The sequence below is a fragment of the Sciurus carolinensis genome, chromosome 3 (genome assembly GCF_902686445.1).
Source record: "Sciurus carolinensis chromosome 3, mSciCar1.2, whole genome shotgun sequence".
Classification (NCBI taxonomy): domain Eukaryota; kingdom Metazoa; phylum Chordata; class Mammalia; order Rodentia; family Sciuridae; genus Sciurus; species Sciurus carolinensis.
In genome coordinates this window covers 61,244,515-61,270,736 of record NC_062215.1, presented here as the reverse complement: position 1 = coordinate 61,270,736, position 26,222 = coordinate 61,244,515, and the positions used below count along the sequence as shown (strand labels likewise).

Here is a 26,222-nt window from a genome sequence, read left to right as displayed (position 1 = left end):
GCCAGCAATGTGAAGTGCCCAGAGATTAATTCTACGTCTGGCCTGGAAATGTGACTTTAAAGCATGAGGGAGGGGAGGTAGGGGGGTGAGGAGGAAAGAGGAGGGCAGGCTAACTGAGGCTGGCAGCAGGCCACCAACCCCCTCCCAAGCCATGTTTCAATGTAGACAGAAGTAAACCCCAATAGACAGCAGCGCCTCAGCCTGCCAGGGCCTTACACCAGCTGCAGCGCATCTCGCTTTCTCCACTCAGCTCCAAGTGCAGATGTTCTCTACAGCATCACTTCCGCTAGACTTTCTTTTAAAGAAAGTACACATATGTGGAGGCATTTTCAACCCTTCTCAACAGGGATCTTAGCCTTCAGAGGCCTCCAGCAAGGTCCAAATTCATGGCAGGTATCACTACAGCTGAAAGGGCTGCTCTAGTCTCCCTTGGAAGGGAGCATCCTGGGTTAAAGAACATTAGGTAGTAAAAAGGAATTTCTTTATAAATTTGGCTTTCTTTTCTGGAGAGGGGGCACATTCTGGAGCTAAATCTATAAGAAGGGAGGAATGGATGCTGAGGATTTTAATCCGTGTTTCTCAAAACAGTCTTCTACAGCATGATCATCTCAAAGTTTTTGTTTGTTTATTTGTTTTGGGAGGTACTGAGGATTGAACCCAGGGTGTTTCTAACACTGAGCCACAACCCCAGCTTTTTAAATTGTATTTTGAGATAAATTTTCACTAAATTTCTCAGGTTGACCTCAAACTTGCAATCCTCCTGCCTCAGCCTCCCAAGTTGCTAGGATTATAGGCATGTGCTACCATGCTCAGCTCAAAGGGGTTCTTTAACATCATGGAAATCAATGAACTTTTAAAATACAGCCCTGATACATTAGCATTTTGCCAGGTACACTTAGCTAAAAGAGGGATATAAATTTTTTTTAAAAGTTAACTATCTGTGAATTTATTTGCCTAAATTCATTTTATATACTCCCACACCCTAGTAAATCAATCAATCATTATCAAGTACTTAATTTTTAATTTTAAATTCTGCCATGAACACTGTGAGGAATTTAATAAAATATCATATGATCTCTTGTCCTTATGAATACATACTCCAGTTGAGGGATCTCTTATGAGTTCAAAACAATTGGTTTTTCAAGAATAGCTAAATATTCTCTAGTTGTTCTATCAGGTTGTTGGGTCCTCTGGAATGAAACAAGAATTAAAAGAATCAGCAGTGTCCTAAAAAAAAAAAAAAGACAGTTGATAACCCCTCAAAACCAAGGTTATTTCTTTAGAAATTCAAGTTCGAGAGAGAAAACAAAATCTTCCCTTAGGGGAAGGAGATAAATACTGGAAATCCATTGTATATATGCCATGGGGGACATTTAATTCAACATTTATTATATGTCTTCTCTACACAAGTACTGTATGTATAAAAAGGTTTAGAAGTGGTTCAGTCATAGCATAAGGCAGCAAGTAAATAATCCAATCAGAATTAGAAATCAGTTTTATCTAACTACAAATATTTCATTTTTATCAACACAATTTTTAAAAATGTTTCTTTTTACTAAAGTATTATAGAAGACTATGAAAATATAGAGAAAACAAAACATCCATAATTCCACTATCCTACAGAATCACAGTTCAGTTCTGTATACATCTATCAGTATTTAAAATTTTTTTTTTTTATTTATGTATTTATTTATTTTTTAAGAGGTGGTGGCCACACAGGTCAGACACTGCTGCTTAAAGATCAAAAATCACCACAGAGGGCTGGGGAGGTAGCTCAGTCGGGAGAGTGCTTGCCTTGCAAGCACAAGGCCCTGGGTTCCATCCCCAGCACCACCAAAAAAAAAAAAAAAATCACCACAGACAACTTAAGACGAGAGTCTAGGAACCCCCCCCACACACACACACACAATGATTCCCCATAGGGGTAGACATCTGCAGTATTCAAATCTCACAGATACTTAAGGAGTCAGAAAGTTCCTTTTAATAGTTGGTCACTCAAAGCCCATTGTCCTTGACTGACAGCCCTCTGGAGGGACTAAATCCTTAGAAAAGAAGGCTGCCCTTATTGTGAACTCTCCTGATCACACCTGAACCAGAGAAGGATCCAGGTAAGACATTTGGGGCAAACAACAAGCCCACCAGTAAACAAAGAAGGATAATTCATCCCTGGCTCAGTAGAATGCCTCTATAAAAGGAGCCACAAGCACCCCTGCCTAATCCTGGGCCTTATCTTTGGAAGGGACTGGCCTTTCCAAGCCTGGCCATTGTTGAGACCCTCACAGTAGTCATTCTAACTAGCTGGGCCAGGGTCTCTGGGATGAGTCTGAAGTCTGCACTTCAGCCCTGGATTGGACAATGGTTAGGTTCAAGTATCCTGGACAGTCTTCCCTTTCATCACTCAGGGAGGGAATGGGAATGATGTTAATGCTGCTATACAAGCTGAAAGATTGTCTATTAATCCCCACAATGGGCCACTTCATCCAGAAATCCACAAGTCTAAAAAATATGTACACATGCATGTGTGCACATACTCATGCACAGGCCCACAGGGCTCAAGGATTCACAGGCTGAGCAGGTTGCAGGAACCAGGACTTGGAGTCTATCACAATCTGGAAGCGACACTGTTCCCTAGGAAAAGCCATAGCAGCTCCTGCCCATGGTCAGGTGGACGAGGAGGTGTCAATTGCTGGCTGGCTCCTTCCCAGAGGATATGTAGGGTCATGGAGACACAGGGCAGCTGGCCAGGATGTAGGACATGGGTAGGCACCTATAGCTTCCCCAGGTAGGCCACTGTGTGCAACACAAGGTGCAGGAGGAAAATAAGGAAGTACATTCAGAGGACAAGAAGAATCAGGTCCAGGAAAGAGTAGATAAGGTCCATGAAGAAGAAGGGGTAGATAGTCTCCATGTCATTCCAGTGGGCTCAGAGGCTACATTCCAAGTCAAGAGTAGCTCTGGCAATAACTGAGGCCTCCATGTCTCAGGGCATCCTTAGGGTTGACAAAAGCCTTCTTCTGCAGGTTCACTTGGCCTGTGGCAACTGCCATCACATACATCTTGATAACCAGCAGTGTACTGCAGACCAGGAAGGCTGAGAGCGCCTGTCTACTCACCAAGGCTTGGAGCAGGCGGGAGTTGCAGCCAGCTGGTGGGAGCTCTGGCTTGGGACAGCACAACTGTGGGTGTCTCTATCAATATTTTTAAATTCATATATGCATAATATATATTATTTTACAAAAATGCAATTGATTGCCAAGTTCATAACCATAAGGCCATGTGGCATACAGAGAACAGATCACATTTTTGGCAGCCAAACCTTCCTTACCCCTTCTTCTAAAAATCAACCACCCAGAAAACTCGACTCCCCACACTGGCATGACATATTTGTTCTATCCCTACACCTGTCTCTGAGGTTTCGTTTTTTTTTTTTTTTTTTTTAATTTGGTAATGGGGGTTGAACCCAGGGGTGCTTAGTGGCCTCACTAAATTGCTGAGGCTCAAGTTGAAATCCTTCTGCCTCAGTCTCCCAAACTGCACGGATTACAAACATGCATCACTCTCTGAGCTCCTTAAAGCTCAGAAATTTTAAGACATCATTATCCTCTACATTCCCTCCCTACATCACCCAGAGCTCAAGACATCCAAATGCACAACTCATTACACACACACAAAAATGCTGACCTCAGCAACCTTCCATAATGCTTTCAAAGACATTTTCAAAGACAAAGAGTAACCAATAAAAAAGGCCATCAGAGATTATAGGAAATACCTATACACAAATGTCTGAGTATGGTCCCATGAAGTGGTATCTCTTGAGCCCTAACACACAGCCTACTGCCTCACTATTTAGCTCATCTGATGGTTTAGTTCAAGAGCTTTTAGTGTATCTCCCCTTAAGGAGATACTTTTTATATTATGTAAGAAAGCAAAGGTAAAATCCTGATAACATGACTTCAACCTTGCCTCATTCAAATGTATAAAAATGGGCTGATCTGCTGATTGGGAACTTTTTAAAAAATTTTTTTTGTAGTTGTAGATGGACACAATACCTTTATTTGTTTATTTTTATGTGGTGCTCAGGATCAATCCCAGTGCCTCACACATGCTAGGGAAGTACTCTGCCACTGAGCCACAACCCCCGTCACATGGTTGGGAATTTTCATGTCTGATGCAAAAGATCTACCCTTGCAACATGTTCCTGAATTAATTATAAAGCATGCAGGGTTCCTCAAACCTCTTACTAACTGAATAAAATTCCTCAACAAATGTTGGACATGGTGGTGCACGCCTGTAATCCCAGCAACTAAGATGTCTTTAGTAGGTGAATGGATAAACTATGGTACATCCAGACAATAGAATATTATTCAGTGCTACAAAGAAATGAGGTACAGGGCTGAAGAGAGAGCAGTGGAACACTTGCCTAGCATGCACAAGATCCTGGATTTGATCTCAAACACAGTAAAAAATAAATATATAAATGAGCTATCAAAACAGAGGAACCATGGGGCAAGGCGGCACACACCTATAATTCCAATTGCTCAGGAGGCTGAGGCAGGAGGATCTTGAGTTCAAAGTCAGCCTCAGCATAAGCGAGGCACTAATAAGCAATTCAGTGAGACCCTGCTTCTAAATAAAATACAAAATAGGGCTGGGTTTGTGGCTCAGTGGTTGAGTGCCCCTGAGTTCAATCCCCAGTACCAAAACAAACAAACAAACAAACCCAGGAAACTTAAATGCATACAAGTGAAAAAAATCAGTCTAAAAATGACATGTACTATATGATTTCAATTATATGACATTCTAGAAAAGGCAAAACTACACAGACAGTAAAAAGAACGGTGGTCACCAAGGATTAAAGGGTGGAAAAGATACAGAGGCAGCAAACCAAAGATTTTTAGGGCAGTGAAATAAGATACTATAATGGTGAATATATGTCATTACACATTTGTCAAAACCCATAGAATATATAAGAGTGAACCCCAATGTACACTATAGATTTTGGATGATAAGTTCACTGATAATTAACAAAAGTACCACTATGGTGTAGGTCGTCTGATAGTGGAGGAGGTTGTGAAGGGAGGCATGGAGTGGGATTTTCTATACTTTCTGCTCAATTTTGCTATAAACCTAAAACTGCTCAATGTTCATATTCAGAAAGTGGTTACTGGGTATCCTCAAATACTGGTAAAAGTGTAAACTAGTACAACTTATTCAGAAAGTAACCTAGCATCATATATCAAAAGTGGTAAAAGACTTCAACCCTTTAACCCAACAAACGAGCTTCTAAAAATACATTCCAATAAAATAATACTAAATGCAAACAAAAGTTTTACACATATAATGGTTAATTACATCATTATTTGTAATACTAGAAGCATGGCAGTAAAAAGTTCAGAAACAGGGTAATGATTAAATGAACTCTGACATATTCACAGGAGAAGATTATTCCTGTCTATGGCCATTCCACCCTGAATAAGCCCAGTCTTGTCTGATTTAGGAAACTAAGCAGGGTTAGGCCTGATTAGTACTTGGATAGGAGAATATCATTCCATCATTAAAAATGTTTATAAATGGGGCTGTGGTTGTGGCTCAGTGGTAGAACACTTGCCTCACACATGTGAGGCACTGGGTTCGATTCTCAGCACCACATAAAAAATAAAGTAAAAATATTGTGTCCATCTGCAATTTAAAAAAAAATTTTAAACGTTTACAAATAATTTTTTAGCTCTGAATACTTACAATAAGTGAAAATAGTATAGCCAAACATTTTATATTCAACATCATTTCACCTCTGAGAAACACCTTTGAATATTTACATATAAAATATAGGAAGAAATGTTACTGCCATGAAGGTGATTTACAGGTGGTTTCCTTTATATCTTTTTTAGTATGCTAAACAAAATCCAAAATGTTAACTCTTTTATGAAAAATTACTTGGTTTACACAAAAAGGACTAAGTTGCTTCAGTAAGGTAATAGTAAAAATTATGGTAAATGAGTAAAGAAAGAGAAATAGATTTTTATGGACCAAAAGAAAAGGACAGAGAGTAAAAAATAAAAGACCTAGGAGAGACCAAAAAGGTCTCTCTTATACTGTTCTGAAGAACTTTTGCTCTCCAATAGCCCAAAGAAAATGACTCCAGGATTAACCATAAATACTAAAACATATTTAGTGCATTTTAATTAAATGTCAGGATGAAAACATGCATTTAGAAATTACATTTTCAGAAAAATCACCTTAAAAATAACTAAAGAAGGGTCTGGTGGCCCATGCCTATAATCTCAGCAACTCAGGAGGCTGAGGCAGGAGGATCAAAAGTTCTAGGCCAGCCTCAGCAATTTTTAGTAAGGCCCTAAACAACTCAGCGGGGCCCTAAACAACTCAGCGAGACCCTGCCTCAAAATAAAAATAAATAAATAAAAAGGGAGGGTTGGAGATGTAGTGCAGTGGTTAAGCACCACTGGGTTCAATCAAGGAAGGACAGTAAGATCATGAACAATAATAACCCAGACAAGCAATGTCCTTCACTGCTTAGACTGACTTGATGACAAACTATTCTTTCACTTGATCTCAAGTCAACACATGTTCACTGAAAACTTAGAATGGGGCAGGTACTAGATGCTCACAATAATATTCCAGTGAACAAAGAGTCCTATATGCAGGGAAGCTTTGCTTCCTTCTTTTTTTTCTTCTCTTTTCTTTTTGCAATGCTGGGGATGGAACACAGGCCAGGCAAGCATTCTACCACTGAGCTACATCACCAGCCCCATAGAGTTTATATTCTTGCAGAGGAATAGTAGAGAGAATTAACTAATAAACATATGCACAGTAAATTTTTTAGTATTTAGGAAATAAGTAAGCAGGATGGGAAGATCAACATTGCAGGGTAGGAGTAGAGTACAGCAGTGTTAAATCAGATGGTTGGGGTAGGATTCACAGGGGTAACACTACACAGATTATAGGAAGTGAGGTATTCACCATGCAGGCAGCTGGACACAGAATATTCCAAGTAAAGAAAATGGTTGGACACGATGGTACATGCCTGTAATCCCAGCAACTTGAGAGGCAGAGGCAGGAGGATTGGAAGTTTGAGGCCAGCCTCAGCAACTTAGTGAGACAACAAAACAAAAAACAGGGCTGGGGATTTAGCTCAGTGGTAAAGTGCCTTTGGGTTCAATTCAAAACAAGTGAAGGAAACAGCTAATGCAAAAGCCCAAAGCTAGGAAAGTTCCCAGCTTATCGGAGGACCCGCAAGAAGGCCAATGTGGCTAAGGCAGAGTAAGTAAGCCAGGGGAGAAGAGAAGTGAATGAGGTCAGAGAGAGGCAACATTGGGGGACAGGAGGAGAGGTCCATACAGGAAGACCTTGTACACAAACACTGTGGCTTTTACACTAAGTAAAATGGGAAGCCAGCAGAGATTCTGAACAGAGTGACATAATCTGATGTTTTTAAAAGAATCACTGCTGTGCCGATTCTCTGTGTGTGTATGTATTTGCAAGCGTGCATGCCTGCCTGGGTCTGCATCTGTGTGTTTGTATGTTTTCAAGGGATACGGGACGTGGGCAACAAGACACAGATCACTTAGGAGTTTCAAGATTTACAGGCTGCCTCTTTTTGCCCCCCATTTAAAAAGTTTTATTCAAAAGAGGTATTCAGGCCATGTGTGCAAAGAGTGTGTCTCTCTTCCAATAACGAATCTTGAAAATGTGACAATGGCCTGAGTGTGTCCTTAGCAGACATCTCAGAAATAATGATTACCAAATATCTCCCTCTTCTCACTGCCCTGACATGAGTTCTGGGCATCAACCTCTCTCAGGGGAGAGGTGAAAAGAGGTTATGCAGAACAGACAATGATAACGGGGTGACGTCACAGATGTGCCTCACAGAAGTCCCCAGAGAGTTCAGCTCATAACCACTCTGTGGTGATTTACTCTACCCTACCAAAGCCAGCTGGAGAAGAGAGGAAGAAAGCCGACACTGCCTTAAACCCTAGGCAGGCATTATGAGATCTTTCCTTCTCTAGTCCCTTGCCAGCCCCTCCCCTCTTTCAACCACTGATCCTTGCCTCAGAAGCCAAAGTGTGAACAGCACGTGTCCCGATTTCAGAAACCTGCCCAACAGTTGGAAATTCCCTGCAGCGTGTCAATTGCTACATCTGCTGTTGGCACTTGGGGCAAGGGATCACACGGGCATTTTCTGAACACAAGCTTCAAGATGGGGTCTTATATATGAAGAGAGGGCTAATCAAGATAGAAAAGCTCCAATTACTGTAAATACATTCTGAAATATATGACCATGTGCCTTCTGAAAAGGAAACTGAGACACACAAGCAATCTAATGGCTCTAAGAACAGCAGCAGTCAAGAACAAAAGCACAGAGTACCCTGACGAATGGAAAGGATTTTATGGGCCAACAGGGTTCACCAGATATGTAATGTAATGTGGCTAAAATAAGAGAGCTCTCTTTTCCAGATCTCCAGTTTACACTCTTTTGGCAATAAATACTTTCTATCACTTCAGCTACAGGCTTCCCTCTCCCCTCCCTCTACCTTTCTTCCCTACCCATTTAGCCCTTCAAGTAAGTATTCTATATACTGAACATCTCTGGGAAAAACTGAAAAATGGGAGCCAAATAACACTATCCACCACAAGATGAGGATGTGAATGGGATGGAGCTGGAAAAGAAGCTACTCTTTGGAAGAGCCACTTATATGCCCTTGTCACCCTGGATATGGGTGCTCTAGTCACACTGCTCACAGGCAAAGCTCAATAAATAAATAAATAAATAAATAAATTAGCTTGTATCTGATGGTAAAAAGAAATTACAGCATTTCCACTTGTCATATAGCTGGTAGACTAGGAATCTAAATCTACTCTTTCAATGAAATAACTATACTGGAAAAATAATTTTTAAAATCTTTCTAGAAAATACTGATGGGCAGGTAAAATAAAAGAGAATTCTCTAGTCAGGGGCTGAGAAAGGTAGTATGGCAATATGTCCATCCTAATTAACCCCTCAGAACATTTGCTACTTGAGCTATGGCTCTCAAGGTTTCATGGATTCAGTTAGCATAAGGTCAAGACATTTGCCATAAAGCTGGGATTTGACAGGGCTACATCCAATGCATACCATTTCAGATTATAGAGTTTCTAAAACAACCATGTTTAATATATTTCAAAGAAATAGGGAGTGATATTGGCCAAATTATATTTATTTTAAAAAGGGAGTGATATTGACCAAATTATGTTGAATATTGTGTGCATTTGTGAATGTGTAACAAGAAATCCCCTCAGTATGTACAGCTATAATGCACCAATAAAAAAAATGTAGAGGGTTGGGGTTGTAGCTCAGTGGTGAAGTGCTTGCCTAGAACATGTAAGGCACTGGGTTCAATCCTCAGCATCACATAAAAATAAGTAAAAATAAAACAAAAGTATTGTGTACATCTACAACTAAAATTTTTTTTTTAAATGTAGAGAGAAAAAATAAATTACATTTAAAAAAGAAAAACAAAAGACAAGCTAATAAATATGTTCAGGGAACAAGAAATCATTAAAAAAAAGTCAAAGTGGATTTGATGAAAAAGAAAACTATCTGGAAATTAAAAATATATAATAATTAAACACAATGGGGAGTCTAGGGTTGTACTCAGTGACAGAGCACTTGCCTAGAATATATGAGGCACTAGGGTCAATTCTCAGCACCACATATAAATAAATAAAAATAAAGGTCCATCAACAACAAAAAATATTTTTTAAAAAAACACAACAGGGCATAATTGCAGATTAGATATGGTTAAGAGAAGGTCTGATGAACTGAAAAGAGCATTAAGGAAATTATCTGGAATACAAAAACAGCCAGAATAACGAACGAGATTTAAGATACATCAAAAATAAAGGAAGTTCAACATGTATCCAATCAGAGTCACAAAAGGAAAAGAGAAAGCATGCACAGATGCAGCATTTGAAAAAAGAATACTAAGAACTTTCCAAAACTGTTGAGGGAAAACAAAAAAACAAGCAAACAAAAAGAATCCAAGGATACGTGAAGCCCAAAAAATTCCTATCAGGAAAAATGTGAAATAAATCCAAATCTAGACAACTCACTAAAACTGCTGAACATCAAAGATTTTTGAAAGAACTGGAAAGCTCTCAGAGTGAAAGAATAGATTACTTTTAAAAGAGAAAAATAATGAGACTGACAGCTGACCTTCATGAGCAATACTGGAAGCCCAAAGATAGTAAAATATCTTCAACGGGCTATTAGCGAATAACTGCTAACTGGGAATTCTATTGGGAAAAAGGGAAAAATAAATAAATAAATAAAGTCCTTTTCACACAAACTAAAAAGACAAAAGTTTTATATTCCTAAGAATTTCAGGGGCTGGGGACATAGCTCAGTTGGTAGAGTGCTAGTCTTGCAAGCACAAGGCCCTGGGTTCTATCCCCAGCACCAAAAAAAAAAAAAAAAAAAAAAAAAAAAAATTTTTTTCACTAAATAAATTCTAAAGATATACTTCATGCAGAAAGAAAATGACCACAAGAAATGTCTGAAATGCAAAAATGCATATAACAGTATATATATAGGTGAGTAATACACAACCCTGTACTATCAAAATAACAATACAAACGAACAAAAATAAAAACAAGGGACTTAGGATATAGCTCAATGGTAGAGAGCTTGCCTAGCATATGCAAGGCCCTGGGTTCAATCCCCAGAAACACAAAAATCATAATAATAATTATTATTTGTCTTATGGGGATTAAAAGGGGAAAAAAAAGATGAATACAATGGTGTACGCTTGAGCCTAGCTATTCCAGAGGTTGAGGCAAGAGTATTACAAATTCAGGGCCAGTCCAGGCAACTTAGTAAGCCCTTCAGTGAAACTAAAATTTAAGAAAGAGCTGGCAGTGTAGTTCAGTGGTACAGCACTTGCCTAGCATGTTCAAGGCCCTTGGTTCAATCCCCAGTACTTTAAAAAAAAAGAAAAAAGAAAAAAGAATTTTCATATGGTACAACAGCATATAAATTGGGAAGTGAATGAATAGAACTTAAGTGTTCTGTGGTCCTTGTATGGTTTAGGAGAGTGAAAATGCTGATTAAGTCTTGACTTTTGGCAAGGTAAGTATGCATGCTGTAATTCTTAGGGTAACCACTAAAAGAAAAGGAAATGGGGGGATATGGAATGGAAAAAGAATCCATATGAAAGGAGGTAAGAGGGACTGGGGATGTTGCTCAGTGATAGAGTGCCTGCCTAAAAGCAGGGAAGCTTTGGTGTGATCCCTAGCACCACAAAAACAAACAAAAGATGGTAAAAAAGGAGAAAAAAATCAGATTAAGCAGGGAATGGGAAAGCACTGGGAGAAAATATTTGCAAAACATGTATCTGATAAGGGGCTTATATCTGGATTTTGTAAAGAACTCTTAAAACTTAAAGACAAATTGATTTTAAAACTGGGCCAAGAGATTCAAATACTTACCCAAGTGTTTAAGAAGATACACAAAGAAAAAATACAAATGGCAAATAAGCACGAAAAATCATCATCATCTTTCAGTCATTAGTGAAACACAAATTAAAACCAAAATTAATTAGCACTGCAAAGCTAAAATAAAAAACCCTGACAACACGAAATGTTGGCAAGGATGTCAAAGTAGAACTCTCTCAGTTGATAGTGGGAAATAGTTTAGCAGGTTCTTATAAAGTTAAACATACACTCACCATACAATCCAGCAAATCCACTCCTAGAAATTTACACAAGAGAAATAAAAGCATGTTCACAAAAAGACTTAAATAAAAATATTTACCAGCAGTTTTATTTTTATTTTTATTATTTATTTATTTTTATTTATTATAAATAAATAGCCAAAACCTAGAAACAACTCTCCCTGGATAAACAAAACTGCAATATCTCCATACAATAGAGTACTACTTGGCAATACAAAAGAATGAAATACAGATACAAATAAGAACATGGATAAAACTCAGGAAACATTATGCTAAGCAAAAGAAGCCAGGCACAAAAGAGTATACAACGTACAATTCCATTTATATGAAAGATATATTTATATGAAACATATTTATATGAAATTATAGTAAAGAGAGATTCAGCTGTAGTGACAGAAAGCCTGGTGCCAGATGGAGATCAACTAGGATGGGTTCAATAAGAACATTTTAGGATGTTGGAAATGTCTGTATCTTGGTTGTGATGTTAGTTACCTGAATATATAAATTTATTAAGCTGACTCAAATGCATGCTTAAAACGCATTTTCTTCTATAAAAAAATGTTTAAATAAAATGATTTCTAAAAAATAGAAATGATATATATAAATCCAAATATACCAATAATTTGAATAACTATCAATGGACTCAATGCTCATAATAACCCCAAAGAAAAGAAGAACCCAATGTTCATCAACAGAAGAATGGATAAACTAATAAATGAATAAAATGTAGGGTTACAGCAATGAAAATGAATCAACTACAACTGCGCACATTAACAGGGACAGAATTCCCAAACATGACAGAACCAAATAAGCCAGAGAGAGAAAGTAGTAGTATGATTAGAATAGTCCCATTCATGTGTAAAGCAAAACCATGTTTTGTTTAGATACATACTTAGATGACCAAACTATGAAGAAAAGCAAGGGATGGGCTGGGACTGTGGCTCAGTCATAGAGCACTTGTCTGGCATGTGTGAGGCCCTGGGTCTGATCCTCAGCAAGGCATATAAATAAATAAATAAATAAATGTCCAATGACAACTAAAAAATATTTATTTTTTAAATATATTTTTTAGTTATAGGTGGACACAATACTTTTATTTTACTTTTATGTGGTGCTGAGGAGCAAACCCAGAGCCTCATGCGTGCTAGGAGAGCATGCTACCACTGACCCACAAGCCCAGTCCTAAAAAAAAAAAAAAAAAAAAAAAAAAACAGAAAAGAAAAGTAAGGGAACAGATTCCAGAGGTCAAGAGGTCAGACACAGTTACCTGCAGTACAGGGAGAGGAGGTAGCTACAATTTCTATGAGAATGAAGCATACAAGGAGCATCTTAGATACCAACAAGATTCTAGTTATTCTTAAACTGGGCAGTGGGTACGTGTAAATAAACTTTACCCTCTTTACTCTCATACTCATTTCTGTATGAATGATATATCCACTCCCACTCCGCCCCAAGGCCAAAAAAAAAAAAAAGAAGCATAGTCTCTTCTCTGAATGGTATGTGAAAATATTCTTTTTTTAGAAAACCTCGAGTGAAGGCCTGGCTTGGTGGCATAGGCACACCTGTAATCCCAGCAACTTGGGAGCGTAAGGCAGGAGGATCATGAGTTCAAGGCCTGCCTCAGCAACTAAGAGTGGCCCCATCTTCAAAATAAAACATAAAAAGGGCTGGGGATGTGGCTCAGTGGTTAAGCACTCCTGGGTTCAATCCCTGGTACCAAAAAACAAACAAAAAAGTGATACTAGAAATAAGAAATACTGTTGTTTTTTTTTTTTTTAATTTTGTAGTTGTAGATGGACAGAATGCCTTTATTTTGTTTATTTTTATGCAGTGCTAAGGATCAAACCTGGTGCCTCAAACACATGCTAGGCAAGCAGTCTGCCACTGAGCTACAGCCCCAGTCCCAAAACTAAAGTTCTTAAAAAGTTCTCTATCCCCATCCATTTTTAAGAGACACTCTATATCATAAACCAAGAGAAAGACTGAAAATTTCTTTCACCAACTGGCCATGAATCGTGCTTTTCATTATGAGAGGGAGACTCCCCTACACTCATGACAAAAGTAAATATGGACCACACAGAGCCTTAATTTGTCCACATCATACCCTTTTGCCAGATTATTACCTGTCATCTCCCTCTCCCCCTGACTCAAGTCACTTGAGAGAATTCTGACTTCCTCCAACTCTCTCTCACTTCTGTTCCTCTTCTGGTCTCAGGTGTGATTCTCAGATCATTTTCCTCATTAAAGAATAGCAGACTGCTCAGAGTGAGAAGAAAAAAAAATTCTTTCATTGTCTGTCCATAATTTTTATGTCTTCTGACAGGAGGAGGCTGGACACTTGAGTCTGAGGTGTAATTTACCAGCTGTGCAACCTTGCTTAATTTACTTAACCTTTCTGATACACTTCTCGTCTATGAAACAGGAAACGAAATATCTATCCATCCTGTCTCAGAGGACTGACAGAACAATCAAATGAAAACACATATGTAGTAACTATAAAATGTCATAATGTATTATCAGGATTGCTGCTGCTGTCATTATTGGTTACTTTCTTTGAAAACTATAATTCTTTCCCTTATATATTTAGCATACAGTATATATCTGTACTGAAGCCTGTGTACACCCCCACCCTTCCCCTCCAAGATACACATTTAGAACTATACTGTCAGGAAAAGCTTCTTTAAAAGCATAGAAATACCTGGGCGTGGTGATTCATGCCCATAATTCTAGATACTTGGGAGGCTGAGGCTAGAGGACTGCAAGTTCAAGACCGGCCTAGGCAATTTACAGAGATCCTGCCTCAAAATAAAAAATTAAAAAGGTTTTGGTATGTAACTCAGTGGTAGTAGCACCCTGAATTCAATCCCAAGTACTGGAGGCAAAAAAAAAAAAAAAAAAAAAAAACAGAAGTAGCTGAAAGTCCTGCTGCCAAAATTCCCCCCAGTGTTTCTCCTTCAAAATAAGTCCATCTAGGGGCTAAATAAATTCAAATAATATGGCAACAGAAATAAAATATAACTCACAATAACCACTGGGCAACAATGGGAGAGTGCACCTCTGCATTGCACACAAAATCAATCATAAACACCAAACCACATTTTTATCTTGGGACAAAAACAAAGACCACTTCTTCAACAGATATAAGAGGCTAATTTCACTGGTATGACTGAATTTTCTCATTTCTTTAGCTTTTCATAATTATTTCTCCTTTTTTAGACTAACATAGTAGTTTCACTGTGGAAACAAGAAGGACCCCAGAACTCAAGAATTAGAAAGGTAGGTAGTCCCTCAACACACTCACTTTTTACACGTTTTCTTCTTTTCCAGGAAACCACAGCTAGAACCATGGTTGACTACAGAAGAAATAAGTCTGTGCTAAGCAGCCCATGAACAGTTCTTTCTCCCCTACAGGAACAGGGGGCAAAGCTTAAGGACACAGCCTTCTCTGGGCCTGCCTGTCCAACTTATTCTGAACTTTGAATCTATTTCTCAAAATATTCATTGGCCACACTGGCTCCCTCTATTAATTTACCTATGGAGTTCTAAAAATGAGGGCCAAGGTAGCACTGAATAATAGCAAAAATCTACTCAAGGATGGAAAAGAGACACAGGAGGAGGAACAGAAGGACAGTTTACATAGCTAACCTCAAGTCTAACCCCTTATGAAAGGTGGATTTCCTGTACAACTGTTCTGACAAGCAGAGGATTAAGCACTTCATACATTCTGCTTGGGTAAAAAACTCAGACAGAAGTGAATTGCCACAGGGGAGCAAACTGCTTTTCTGTAAGGTCTCCAAGGTTATTGTAGGCTGGACAACAAATTCTGGCTATGAACTGAATTTCTCAACTAGAGTCAATTCCCATTCATAACAATGGCAGAATTTCACACCTATGGGTTAGCTCTATCAGGCCCACATAAACAGCTGTAGCTATGTGACACTCCCTCTATCTCCTGCAATTCAGGATTACAAATGCCATAAAAAGCAAGAATAAATGATCATGAAAGGAAAGTCAGTCAAACTCTACTTCAATTCTAGCCCCCAAATGTTCCCTCAGAGCAGGCAATACCAAACGCACACAAGAACTATCTCTTGGGTGCCCTCTTGCTGCTATTTGGGCTCTCATAAAGGGCTTAAATGAAGATATGTTCTATGACTTGGTAGAAGAGGAGAAAGAAGAGGCAAAGGGCACCGAAAAGGGAAGTTAATTTCAGCGGTGGCCAATGAGTAACATCCAATGATTTATAGGAAGTATAATCCAATAATACAGTAAAATAAAACAGTGTGCCTGCGATGGTTTTGATTCCAAAAATTACAAAATCTTTTTTTTTTTTTTTTTTTAAGAGAGAGACTAAAAGGGAGAGGGAATAAAAAGGGAGAAGAAGCCAGATTGGAGCAAATTGGGCACAGATGGGGGATGCAATGGAGTTTCAGTGATGCCCTACCACAAATATTACTTCAATTATTCCTCTTCAAGAAACTGAAGTTTTATTTCCTCAAATTATGGAATTTTTAAAAAATTAAAATTCTTGGACTGCTTGTGGTTTAGATCAACCAGTTTACCCTCCAGCATCACATCAGCCAATCAGATGGCTACTGAAGTGTTAAATACTGAGGAACATGGAGAAGGTCCTTTCTCCCTTCAGGGTAGGGATGCCGTAGAGAGATTACCAATTGTGATATCACTCTGGGAACCACCTATCTCACCACCAGCTTTGGACACTGGCCAAATAAAGGAACACACTGCTGAAGAGAGTTGGCTTTTCCAGAGCTGTGAGCTTCCTTGTCCATGCATTTAACAAAGAGGAGTGCCTAACCAGGCACTATGCCAGGGCTCCCCAAACATCCCTTGTCCTGTCCTTCAAATTTATCTGTCACAAACTATCTCAGGGTAAATTATTAGGATTCTAGACTCTGTACTTCCACTGAAGTTGGATTTTGACATAGGGACCACATGACAAAAGGAAATAAAGGTCTTCCTATCAACATACCTGAGTAGTTTGAAGATCACTACTGAGACCTAAAAGCTTAGTTGGCTAAATGATGTGAAATAATTCAACTTATTTCCCCAAATGGATGGGAAAGAGGGAAATCTGACCTCACAACCTCTGACTCCACAAACAAGGTTGGCTTCAAGGAAGACCATAACCTAGGAAAAGGAGAAAGATGCCATTCTCTCCCCACCACCTAAGCTTTTTGCTATTTTGCCTGCTGCAGCATCTAAAACTTTTAAACAGCTCTACATTCACAAGGAAAGCATATGTGAAAAGCAATCACTCTACAGAGTTGTTGTTGTTTTTTTTTTCCTGGTACTGGGGATCGAACTCAGGGTCTTGTGCTTGTGAGACAAGCACTCTTAACAGCTGAGCTATCCCCCCAGCCCTCTATAGAGTTTTAATAGCAATAAGATTTCCATCCCTGAACTATTGATATTATAAAAATAAATAGCCATACAAGGTAGCATTGAATACAAAAAAAATGAATGATTCATGAAAGTATTAAAGTCATTAGGAAAGGACAAACTTTAAGTAAGGACTTTTCTGTTACTATCCAAATCATACTCCTGACCCCACATCTATGGGGAAGGGTCAGGCACAGATTGAGAGGATCTGGACTTCCTTGTAGGCCACAAGATCACCTCTGCTTCAGGCTGGAATGCTCTCCTCCACAGAGTCCAGGAACTGACATATGCAAACACCCACCCAGAAGGACATGTCCAAGAAGAAACAGAAAGAAAAATGATGGCCCAGATGTTCTGTAACTTGCAGTGACTGCCAAATCACCATAGACCCCAAGCACCTGGGAGGGCCAGGAAGCATCAGGTCTTGCTTCCTGGTTTCAGACAGCCAGGGACCATGGCTGGGTGGCGACTCTGACAGCATGCAGACTGGCTTTAGAAGGGCACTGGCTGACGGGACTTGGGGGCTGAACACACAGGGCTGATTTATCACTTCCTTACTCATAAAAATGTGATTCAAACTGCTGCTGATTAGTGAAGGATTTAAATCTTTACCCTCTCCCCAACCCCCTTCCCTCTCCACCCCCGGCACAGATGCTGCTACTCAGCCACAACACCCCCTTCTTGCCACTGTCCGTGCAAGCACAGCACAGGGGCCCAGAGAAGATGACTCATGTGCTGGGAAATGGAAAAGTGCATCTTCCCACCAACCAGCCCTGCTGAGTGCTCTGCTCACCCCTCTCCCAATGGCAGCCCACACAGTGGGGTCTGGACAGCCGCCTCAGCTGCACACCGGGTACTTGGCAGCATGTCCACAGAGCTCTGTGTCCTAGTTGAGTGTTATATCCTGTGGCCTGGGCTGTTTTTTCCCTGAAACACCCTTGGAGACACTCTACCTCAGCTCAGGCTCCTCCTGCCTTACAGAGGTAAGAGTCCAGACAAGGACAGGATTAAGGAGTCATGTCACAAGGACAGACTTTTTAACATGTCATTCTTTGCTAAAGAGTCTTCCTTATAACCAATCAGGGGATAGTCCTAAGAAAAGTACGTTGGCCTCACACAGAGGAACCACCTGTTTCTTTCTCTGTATTCACCTTCCTTCTACCTTTATTTTCTTTACTTTTACTTAACAACAGTTACAAGAAAAAGACTCACTGGTGGCCTGTGAAAAGGTCAAAGTATTCCTTTCTGTGGAGCAAAACCTGCTGAAAACAGCTGCTCCATAGACAAGGGCTGTAGTTTCTTCACATTCCTATTATAGAGGCTGCAGGTCATTTGATGCTGAACAATAACCTTGGCAGCAGCTCTGTGACAGGCAGAACTAGAACTTGGTGGATTGTTTTGGTAGAAGAGAGGAAAATGAATAGGAAGGCACCTTAGGAGGCCCCACTTCAGAGTCCAGTGAGTTTCTGTCTTGGTAGCAAAATCTCCCTCCCCTTTGGACTTCATAACCTCACGAAGACAGCACTTAAGAAACTTTATTTCCTCCTTCCTGGAAATCAGCACTGCCCCTCAGGACTCCATGCTTCCTCACCATTTAAACAAATAGTCGTCTCAGGAATAATTAGCCAAGTTCAAAAAGGCTCCTAAGCTTCTGCATCATGTTTTCTGCGGGGAATTCTAAATGCTGTTGCAGGCAGCCTGAGAGGACAAAGTCCTCCAAGATTCAAAAGTGATTGAAAACTCAGGCAGACTAGCTAAGGACCTTGCCAAGACCCCAGAGAAACCCTGTTTCCAGGGGAAGTGTGGCATACTCACTCATCAGAGAAGAAATTCCCCACCACCAGCAAGCTGAGAATAACCCAATACAAATGGAAAGGGAAATAAATCAAGTTCAGGACGAGAGAAAGCTCTGAGAAAAGATGCAACAAGAGAGCCAGCAGCACTTGGTCCAGAAACACCAGATCTACTTTACAACAAAGTCTCCATGGGGCAATTTCCACTTCCTGGCATTTCAGATAATAACCTTCTAGCCCTGAGACCAAACACTCTGTCCATGCTCTGAAATTATTCCTTGGCAGCATGAATTAAATACTGCAAAGAAACACACAAAATAATGTCACCCCACATTGCATATTTCCATCAAACCACATCATCCTTACCTAAGTGGGTTGGAAGGAAAGGAAGGGATGCTGGTAACATGCTTCACTGTGACCTGGTCCAAAAGAACATTTAAAAACCCTACCAATCTGCCCTTTCCCTCCTCCCTTTCCCCAACCCCTATCAAAAAACCCCAAAGAGCATTCAGAAAAAGCATTTCAGAATGCACATCAGTACACTGACCAAATTCTGCGTCTGATGGTTTTTGTGCTTCCAGATTAGAGTCACCAAAGCTCATCAATTCTCTGTTCTTAACTCTCTGGCAGGATCCCACAAGGGATATCCCATAGGGAACGAGACTTTTCCATATTGAACAAACAGGGTACATGAGTCCAGAAACAGCTATTCCCAATCCCTGCCAAGCGTATGGTCTCTGCAATGAAACATTTCAGCAATGCCTCTCCCCTGGGAGAAGCTCTGGGTCTGCAGCCTCCAAGAGGCCTTGCTGCTGCCTTTAGCATGGCCAGATGTGCAAAAGCATCTCTGGGTTTGCAAATTAAGCTCTACACACACGATTCCCTTCTATCCCACCCAAGCACTAGAGAGTCTTATGGATTTCAGAGAGTAAACTAAAGATCTGAAAGGCAATTGGTGGGTGGAGACAGTGTCTATTTGGCAGGGGCAAGGATAGTGATAAAGTAGCATAGGAAAGAAGCTAGACTGATCTCTGTCTAGATGAAGTAACTGGATGTTCCTTACCTTTCAACTGAGAGTTATGTACAGCAAACATGTTGATGGTCATAAGCTGCAGCATCCGGGTACTTCCAATAGGAGATGGGCTATGTTGTAGCAACACTTGGAACTCCTTGAGGACTTTCTCAGCCACTGCAGGGAATGTCTCCATCCTGCAGATAAAGGGAGCCCATCAGTGAGGTACATCCCTAAAAGTACTTGGAGAGACCACCTCTTATCCCCTGGGAGCCAACAACTAATGCCTAGAATGTTTTTTTGGTACTTTCACAAACCTTCCTGGTATCCTGCAATTTTGAACAGATTTTAAGAGAAAGGAATAAAGCATTCAGGGTTTGGAGATGGAAACAACTCAATTTGGGGGTAAATTACTATGAGTTATTATACTTTGGTATGCTATTTCCTAACCCCTGGCAAGAACTGGATTCAAGCTGACATAAAAGTTTCCCTCTGAAACAATGAGTTTTTCTAAATTGTGAACAAATTTTCTTTAAGCTCTAACAAACACCTATATATCCCGCCCCCAATTCTCTGGCATAAAAACCTTATTCTATAAGAAGAGTCACATGAAGTTAAAGATTCTTTATGTAAGGATTTACTCCAGATAATCAGACAGATGGACATGATGGTGCACGCCTGTAATCCCAGCGGCTCAGGTGGTCGAGGCAGGAGGATTTCGAATTCAAAGCCGGCCTCAGCAATTTAGCAAGACCCTAAGCAACCCTGTCTCTAAATAAAATATAAAATAGGGCTGAGATATGGCATGTGACTCAGTGGTTAAGAGCCCCTGAGTTCAATCTCTGGAAAAAAAAAAAAAAAAAAAGACAGTTCTGTTGTTGACTTCTTAGGTACTAACATACTAATTGCCCTGCCTAAGGATCCCAAATTTCCCCTTGAAGAACCCCTAGACCGAGGGCCCCAATGATCTATTTCAGCCTTTCCTGTGTTGCCGTCCTCCTCCCTCTTACAAGCCTCTGCTCATCAGGGTCTGTATGTTTTCAGGCCAGTGGAAATATAATGCCCTGGCCAACTGCCACTCCCAATACAGGAAGAGCCTGTAATGCAGGGAGGCAGAAATCCAGCCTGTGACCTAGGGCTCCGAAGGAGAGGTCATTCAAACCACTGCTTGCCAAATGTGGCCACTGGATCCTAAACAGTGGTGCATGCCTGGAGCTCCTCTGGCAACAGGAACAAACCACAGCTGAAGTCCTCCGAAATAAAAAGCAAACTCAAACTTGGTGCTAGCGAGAGAAACCAGGCACATGGGCCTCAGGGCAATGCCGAACAATTCATGGTCAGCAAAGTATCTTTTATCCACCCTCACCCTACCACTACCACCAAACAAACTGCTTGTGGTGCAAAGGGGTGTGGTGAGGAACAGCTCTAGGCTGGATTAATAAATAGCTTCTGGAAAGCCACAGGGAAGGGAATCCTTCACAAAGGACACAAAACAAGTCCTAGAGAAAGGTGCTGCTAGTTTCACCCCAACCTTGAATCTTTCCCTCTTGAGGAGGACCCCCCCCGCCAGATTAGAAAACCCTAGAGCTTTCTGGAATCTTGGCAACCTTCATTCCCTGCCCTTGGATGGCAACTCCTATTGCTGACCCTCTGGTGCCCAGAAGTCATGCCACAGCTATGGGTCAATTACAGTTTACATTCCAATTCCCTTCTCTGCTGAGCTGTCCTCATTTCCATTGGCACAAAACACACCATGCATTTTCTTTCCTCCCCCTCATACCATTTCAAGTGTCCCCCTCAAAATAAAGCAAAACAAAACTTATTCCTCTCTAAAAAGTTTCAGGGTCGCTAAAACTCTTGGTAGATTTGGAATGGCAGAGAATGATATGTTTGGGGCTGGACTGGATCCATTTTTCCCCATGGGCTATAACAAAGGTTTCATTTTAAATCCTGACACTGTGCAGCACTCTTTCTGGTTGGAGGTGAGGAGGGGGGCTAGCACTTCTCATTACGAGAAGAGCAGAGTTCACTCTGCTTGAAAAGCAGCCACACTGGGCAAGTTTCAGAGCCATGTGTCTCCGTGTTGAAAGGCAGTAGAGAGCCAGCACAGAACAACAGAAGAGTCACGTGGGACAGTCTTGCTTCGAAGCTGAAGCCGTGTCTGAGGAAGCCTCTTCCCTGGGGTGGGAATTGAAACAGATTCATTAACACTCCCTGGGTCAGACTGAAGTCTCAAATGAGTACAGGTCAAATGTCCACATTTTCTTTTTTTTTTTTAAGTTTTTTTTTTTTTTTTTTAAAACCTCCCTTCTTTTCTTTTGACCAGTATAACATGATTAATACAAAAGAAGAAAATCAAATGCATAAGAATGTAGGTTAGAGTAATGTCACATGTGAGATATAAAGGAAGATGGATCTACTCAAGACAAAAATCAGCCTTGTTAAGCAATCAAAGAGGGAAGCAAAGACAAAAGTCTCCATCTCAGGGCTCAGTAATGAGACTTCTGGTTCCCAGTTTTGCAACCAAAATCCTGTCTGATTATTGCCTGTAAGTAGTTTATACCCTTCTCTTTGAGAAATAATCTTTGCTTTACCCCATATAATAGAGAAAATTTATTGTAAAAGAGTGATACATAATTTTGTTTGGAAAAACCCACAAAATAAAGTTATGTGTTTTCATGAACATATATCTATATATGTAAATGTAGTTAAAAGGTCCTGAAGAATACATAACCTAATGTTTAGTGTAATCTCTTTTGGAAGCACAAGAATTGGGGCTGTATTGGAAGAAATCTTAGCCTTAGCTGTCGTGTTATATTTTTATAAGGATTTCTAGATATAACTTAAGTAATTATTAAATTTAAACCAAGAAGAAAAAACTGCATCAGCAGTAACAGAAGGAAAAAAAGGAACAGGGAAAGTATCACAATATGGTCATTTATAGTAGTAAAAACTTGGAAGCAACCTAAAATGCCCAACAACAACAGTGTGGCACATACACACATTATTATTTTTTAAAAGATGCATTATATTTTTTAAGCATGTGGGGGAAACTCCAACATAAAATTAATGAAAATAATATTTATAAAGCAACTTAATATAATCATTTTTATGTATATTTATAAAAAGCACATAAGTGTGTATGATACATGAGAAAAACTCAAATGTTAAAAGTGGATAATTATAGCTGGGTATTAAGAATATGAGTTAAAAAAAGAATATGAGTAATTTTTTATTCTTTTTGCTATGTTTTCTAGATATTTTAGTGAGAACTGTATAATAACAAAAAAATTTATCCAACAATGAATAGTTCTTACTTTTGTATTTAAAAACATCTGTTAGTTTTAAAATTAAATTAAGAGGTTGTAGCTCAGTGGTAGAGTGCTTGCCTTGCACATGTGAGGCACTGGGTTCAATCCTCAGCACCACATAAAAATAAATAAATAAATAAATAAAATAAAGGTATTGTGTCAATCTACAACTACAATAAAATGTTTTTAAAAATTCAGATACAAATATTACTTTTTTAAAAATTCAAAGTCCAAAATCAACATATCAGTCTTTGAATTCCAAGAGAGCTTGAAGCTGTGCAAATGCATGACCAGGCAAGAAAGTAAAAGCTAAAGTGGTAACTTTAACCAAGGCAATAATGGGAAGCAAATCCATTTGTCACAAATCAAGAGCCCAGACACTGCCAGCTTCCCGATCTCTCTCAGTGGAGGCCAAGTATAGGTCTGATCTACCTCTCACCAGGAAAACATCTATCAGGAGCCACCTGGAACCTGAATGATTCCTCTTCCTGAGTCCATGAAGACTCCATTCCTATTCTTCAAAACCTCAGAGGATATGATCATTTTCAGGACATGCATTACACTGACTTAAGTGAGTGCCTTGTGAAGTGATCTCTAGAGATACCTTGTCTCATTTGAATGGCAGTTTTAAGAAACCAATCTTTCAGAAACAATTGGAACCCAGACTCCAGAGTGACTCAGACAATGACTAACTGCACAGGATCCAACCTCTCTGATGCTGAGGAACACGGCTGGGTTAAACAGAAAAGAATTAGGTTTTCTAACTTTTCTCAATCAATTTCTTAATTTTTTAACACTGAGCAAGACAGGAGCAAGAAACCCAAACCAAACAAATAAAACTAAGCTGTGTAACAGGGTAGAAATGAGAGAAAACACTGTAGTGCTACAGAACATAAGAACTAGAATGGACCTCAGAGACTATCTATTTAAACCAGTGACAAGGAAACTGAAGTTCTCAGTTTTGACTTATTTACTATTCTTGAGGTCTTGTATCTAGTGAGCAGTGAAAAACTCTTTTTGATACTTTATCTCATTAACGTTCACAGCCTCTTGCAGCTGATGCTAACAGTAAGCAGACTTGTTTTGGCACACAGTAGGCATTCATTTATATACTGATGCACCATGGACCACCAAGCACAGAGAAAACCAAAACTGGAGGAACAGCTTTGAAGCAATAGTACTGCCTTCAGATGCTCCCCATTACAATCTCCTCAGTCTTAATTGTTTTCACGCCTCCCACATTTCACATCTTGGTAATTAGGCAACAGTCCATGATGTTGTATGTGGCTTAGGCTCACTGCTGCTCTAGTCTTACAGACTTCTAAATATTTTTTTTTTCTTTTTTAACAATAGAAATGTCATTGCTGTTTTTGCCTTCCTGAATAAATTTGCAGCTCAATTCTCTCTTACCTTCGGGACAACGTAAGTGAAATACTCATCCAAGGTCTGAAGTATGTCCAAACTTGATATATACTTTCCTCACTGAAAACTACCATAACTCATCTTCTATAAAAGTAAAACTGGACTGACTTTCTCTTTTTGACAACAGGATGTTATACGCAGGAATGGAAGAGTTCCTAAATAATGTGGACCACAGTAAGCCACCTCAGACAAATGAGATAATCTATTTCTTTTTAAAGGCCTCTGGGGAAGGAAATTTCCAAACATTTTCCTCTGTGAAATGTTCTTACACCTAACCCATATCTCTCCAGCTGCACCATAAGTCTATTTCTCTGTCTTCTCATAAAAATCAAGACTATCTGGTTATGACTCATACATATTTAAACACAGTTAGAACACCTTACTGTCTCTAAAAATTTTTTTGTTAAACCTTAGAGTTTTGTTTTTGTTTCTCAGCACTGGGGATTGAACCAAGGGCCTTGCACATGCTAGGAAAGAGCTCTATCACTGACCTACATTCCCAGTTACTGCTACTTCCTTAGTGTTTTGTTTTAAGATTAATTTTTCTTCCCAAATATCATTTTCCAGCTTTTTAATCATTATTGTGGCTATTTGCCAAACATCTTCTAGAATATCTGTGTTTAAATAAAAAATTTTGAAAGGGGGAAATAAAGGTCTAATTAAAAATCTGATAAAATATACAGAAGATCAAGAGATAAGGAGTGACAGCACCATTAATTATTATTTTAAGTGTAGCACAATAAAATTTCTTTCTGTGATGTGTTATTTTATAAGATGACACTGATATCATCTTATCTACCACATAACTAGAGTTTTATATACTAGCTAGTGATAAGCTTGGGTCACCTATTAGAATTCCTGATCCTTCTCTCTGGTCTTTCACAATTCATTCATTTCTTATAATGATTCACTCATTCATACAACAAATAGTAACTGAGCACCTACTATATGTGCCAGGTACTCAGACACAACAGTGCTTGACAAAAAGTCCTGTCACAGTAGAGCTTACACTGGAAGCTGGGGTGGGGTTGGAGATAAGGAGATGGGAGCTACTGATGCACCTACTTAATTTTTCCTAAGTGAATTATTTAAAACTTATTTCTATTGATGGTCATATCTTTTGGGACTTCTTCAATTTTTCCAAGTCATTTCAAAATTAAAACTATCCCTGCAATGGCCATTATTATATCTCTTGCCCAGGCTGATGCTAAATGAATATGTACTAAGCTCACTTTCTAGTTCACCATCCAGGAGATGTTTCTTCAAGTAGGACAAAGCCTTTCAGCTTCTCAAAAGAGTTAAATACAAAACTTTATAGAAAGAGACACAGCTCCTACTTCCACTAATGAAACCTAGAGCATTACAGATGAACTTACAAGTTTATGATAGAAAGTGAAAGGGAAACACTTGCAATAACTGGAGGATTTATAATCTAACAATAATCACCTCAAAGGATACCTCATTTGTTAATTTTTTACCTCACTCTAACTCAGAAAATATTAAAATCCTGTCTGGGAGCACTGTCACTTCTCTCTCTCTTCACTGTCTTGTATCCAGA

General features: G+C 39.4%; 1 protein-coding gene across 4 annotated transcripts in view; it reads right to left on the bottom strand.

Moving 5' to 3' along the window:
* Positions 1-26,222, bottom strand: part of Smg6 (SMG6 nonsense mediated mRNA decay factor) — a 239,452-nt gene that overhangs the window by 146,050 nt on the left and 67,180 nt on the right. For all 4 annotated transcript variants that reach the window (XM_047547528.1, XM_047547531.1, XM_047547529.1 and 1 more), the window contains one exon: positions 19,983-20,128. In XM_047547528.1, coding sequence (XP_047403484.1) covers positions 19,983-20,128 — 146 coding nt within the window. The remainder of the gene's footprint in view (positions 1-19,982; positions 20,129-26,222) is intronic.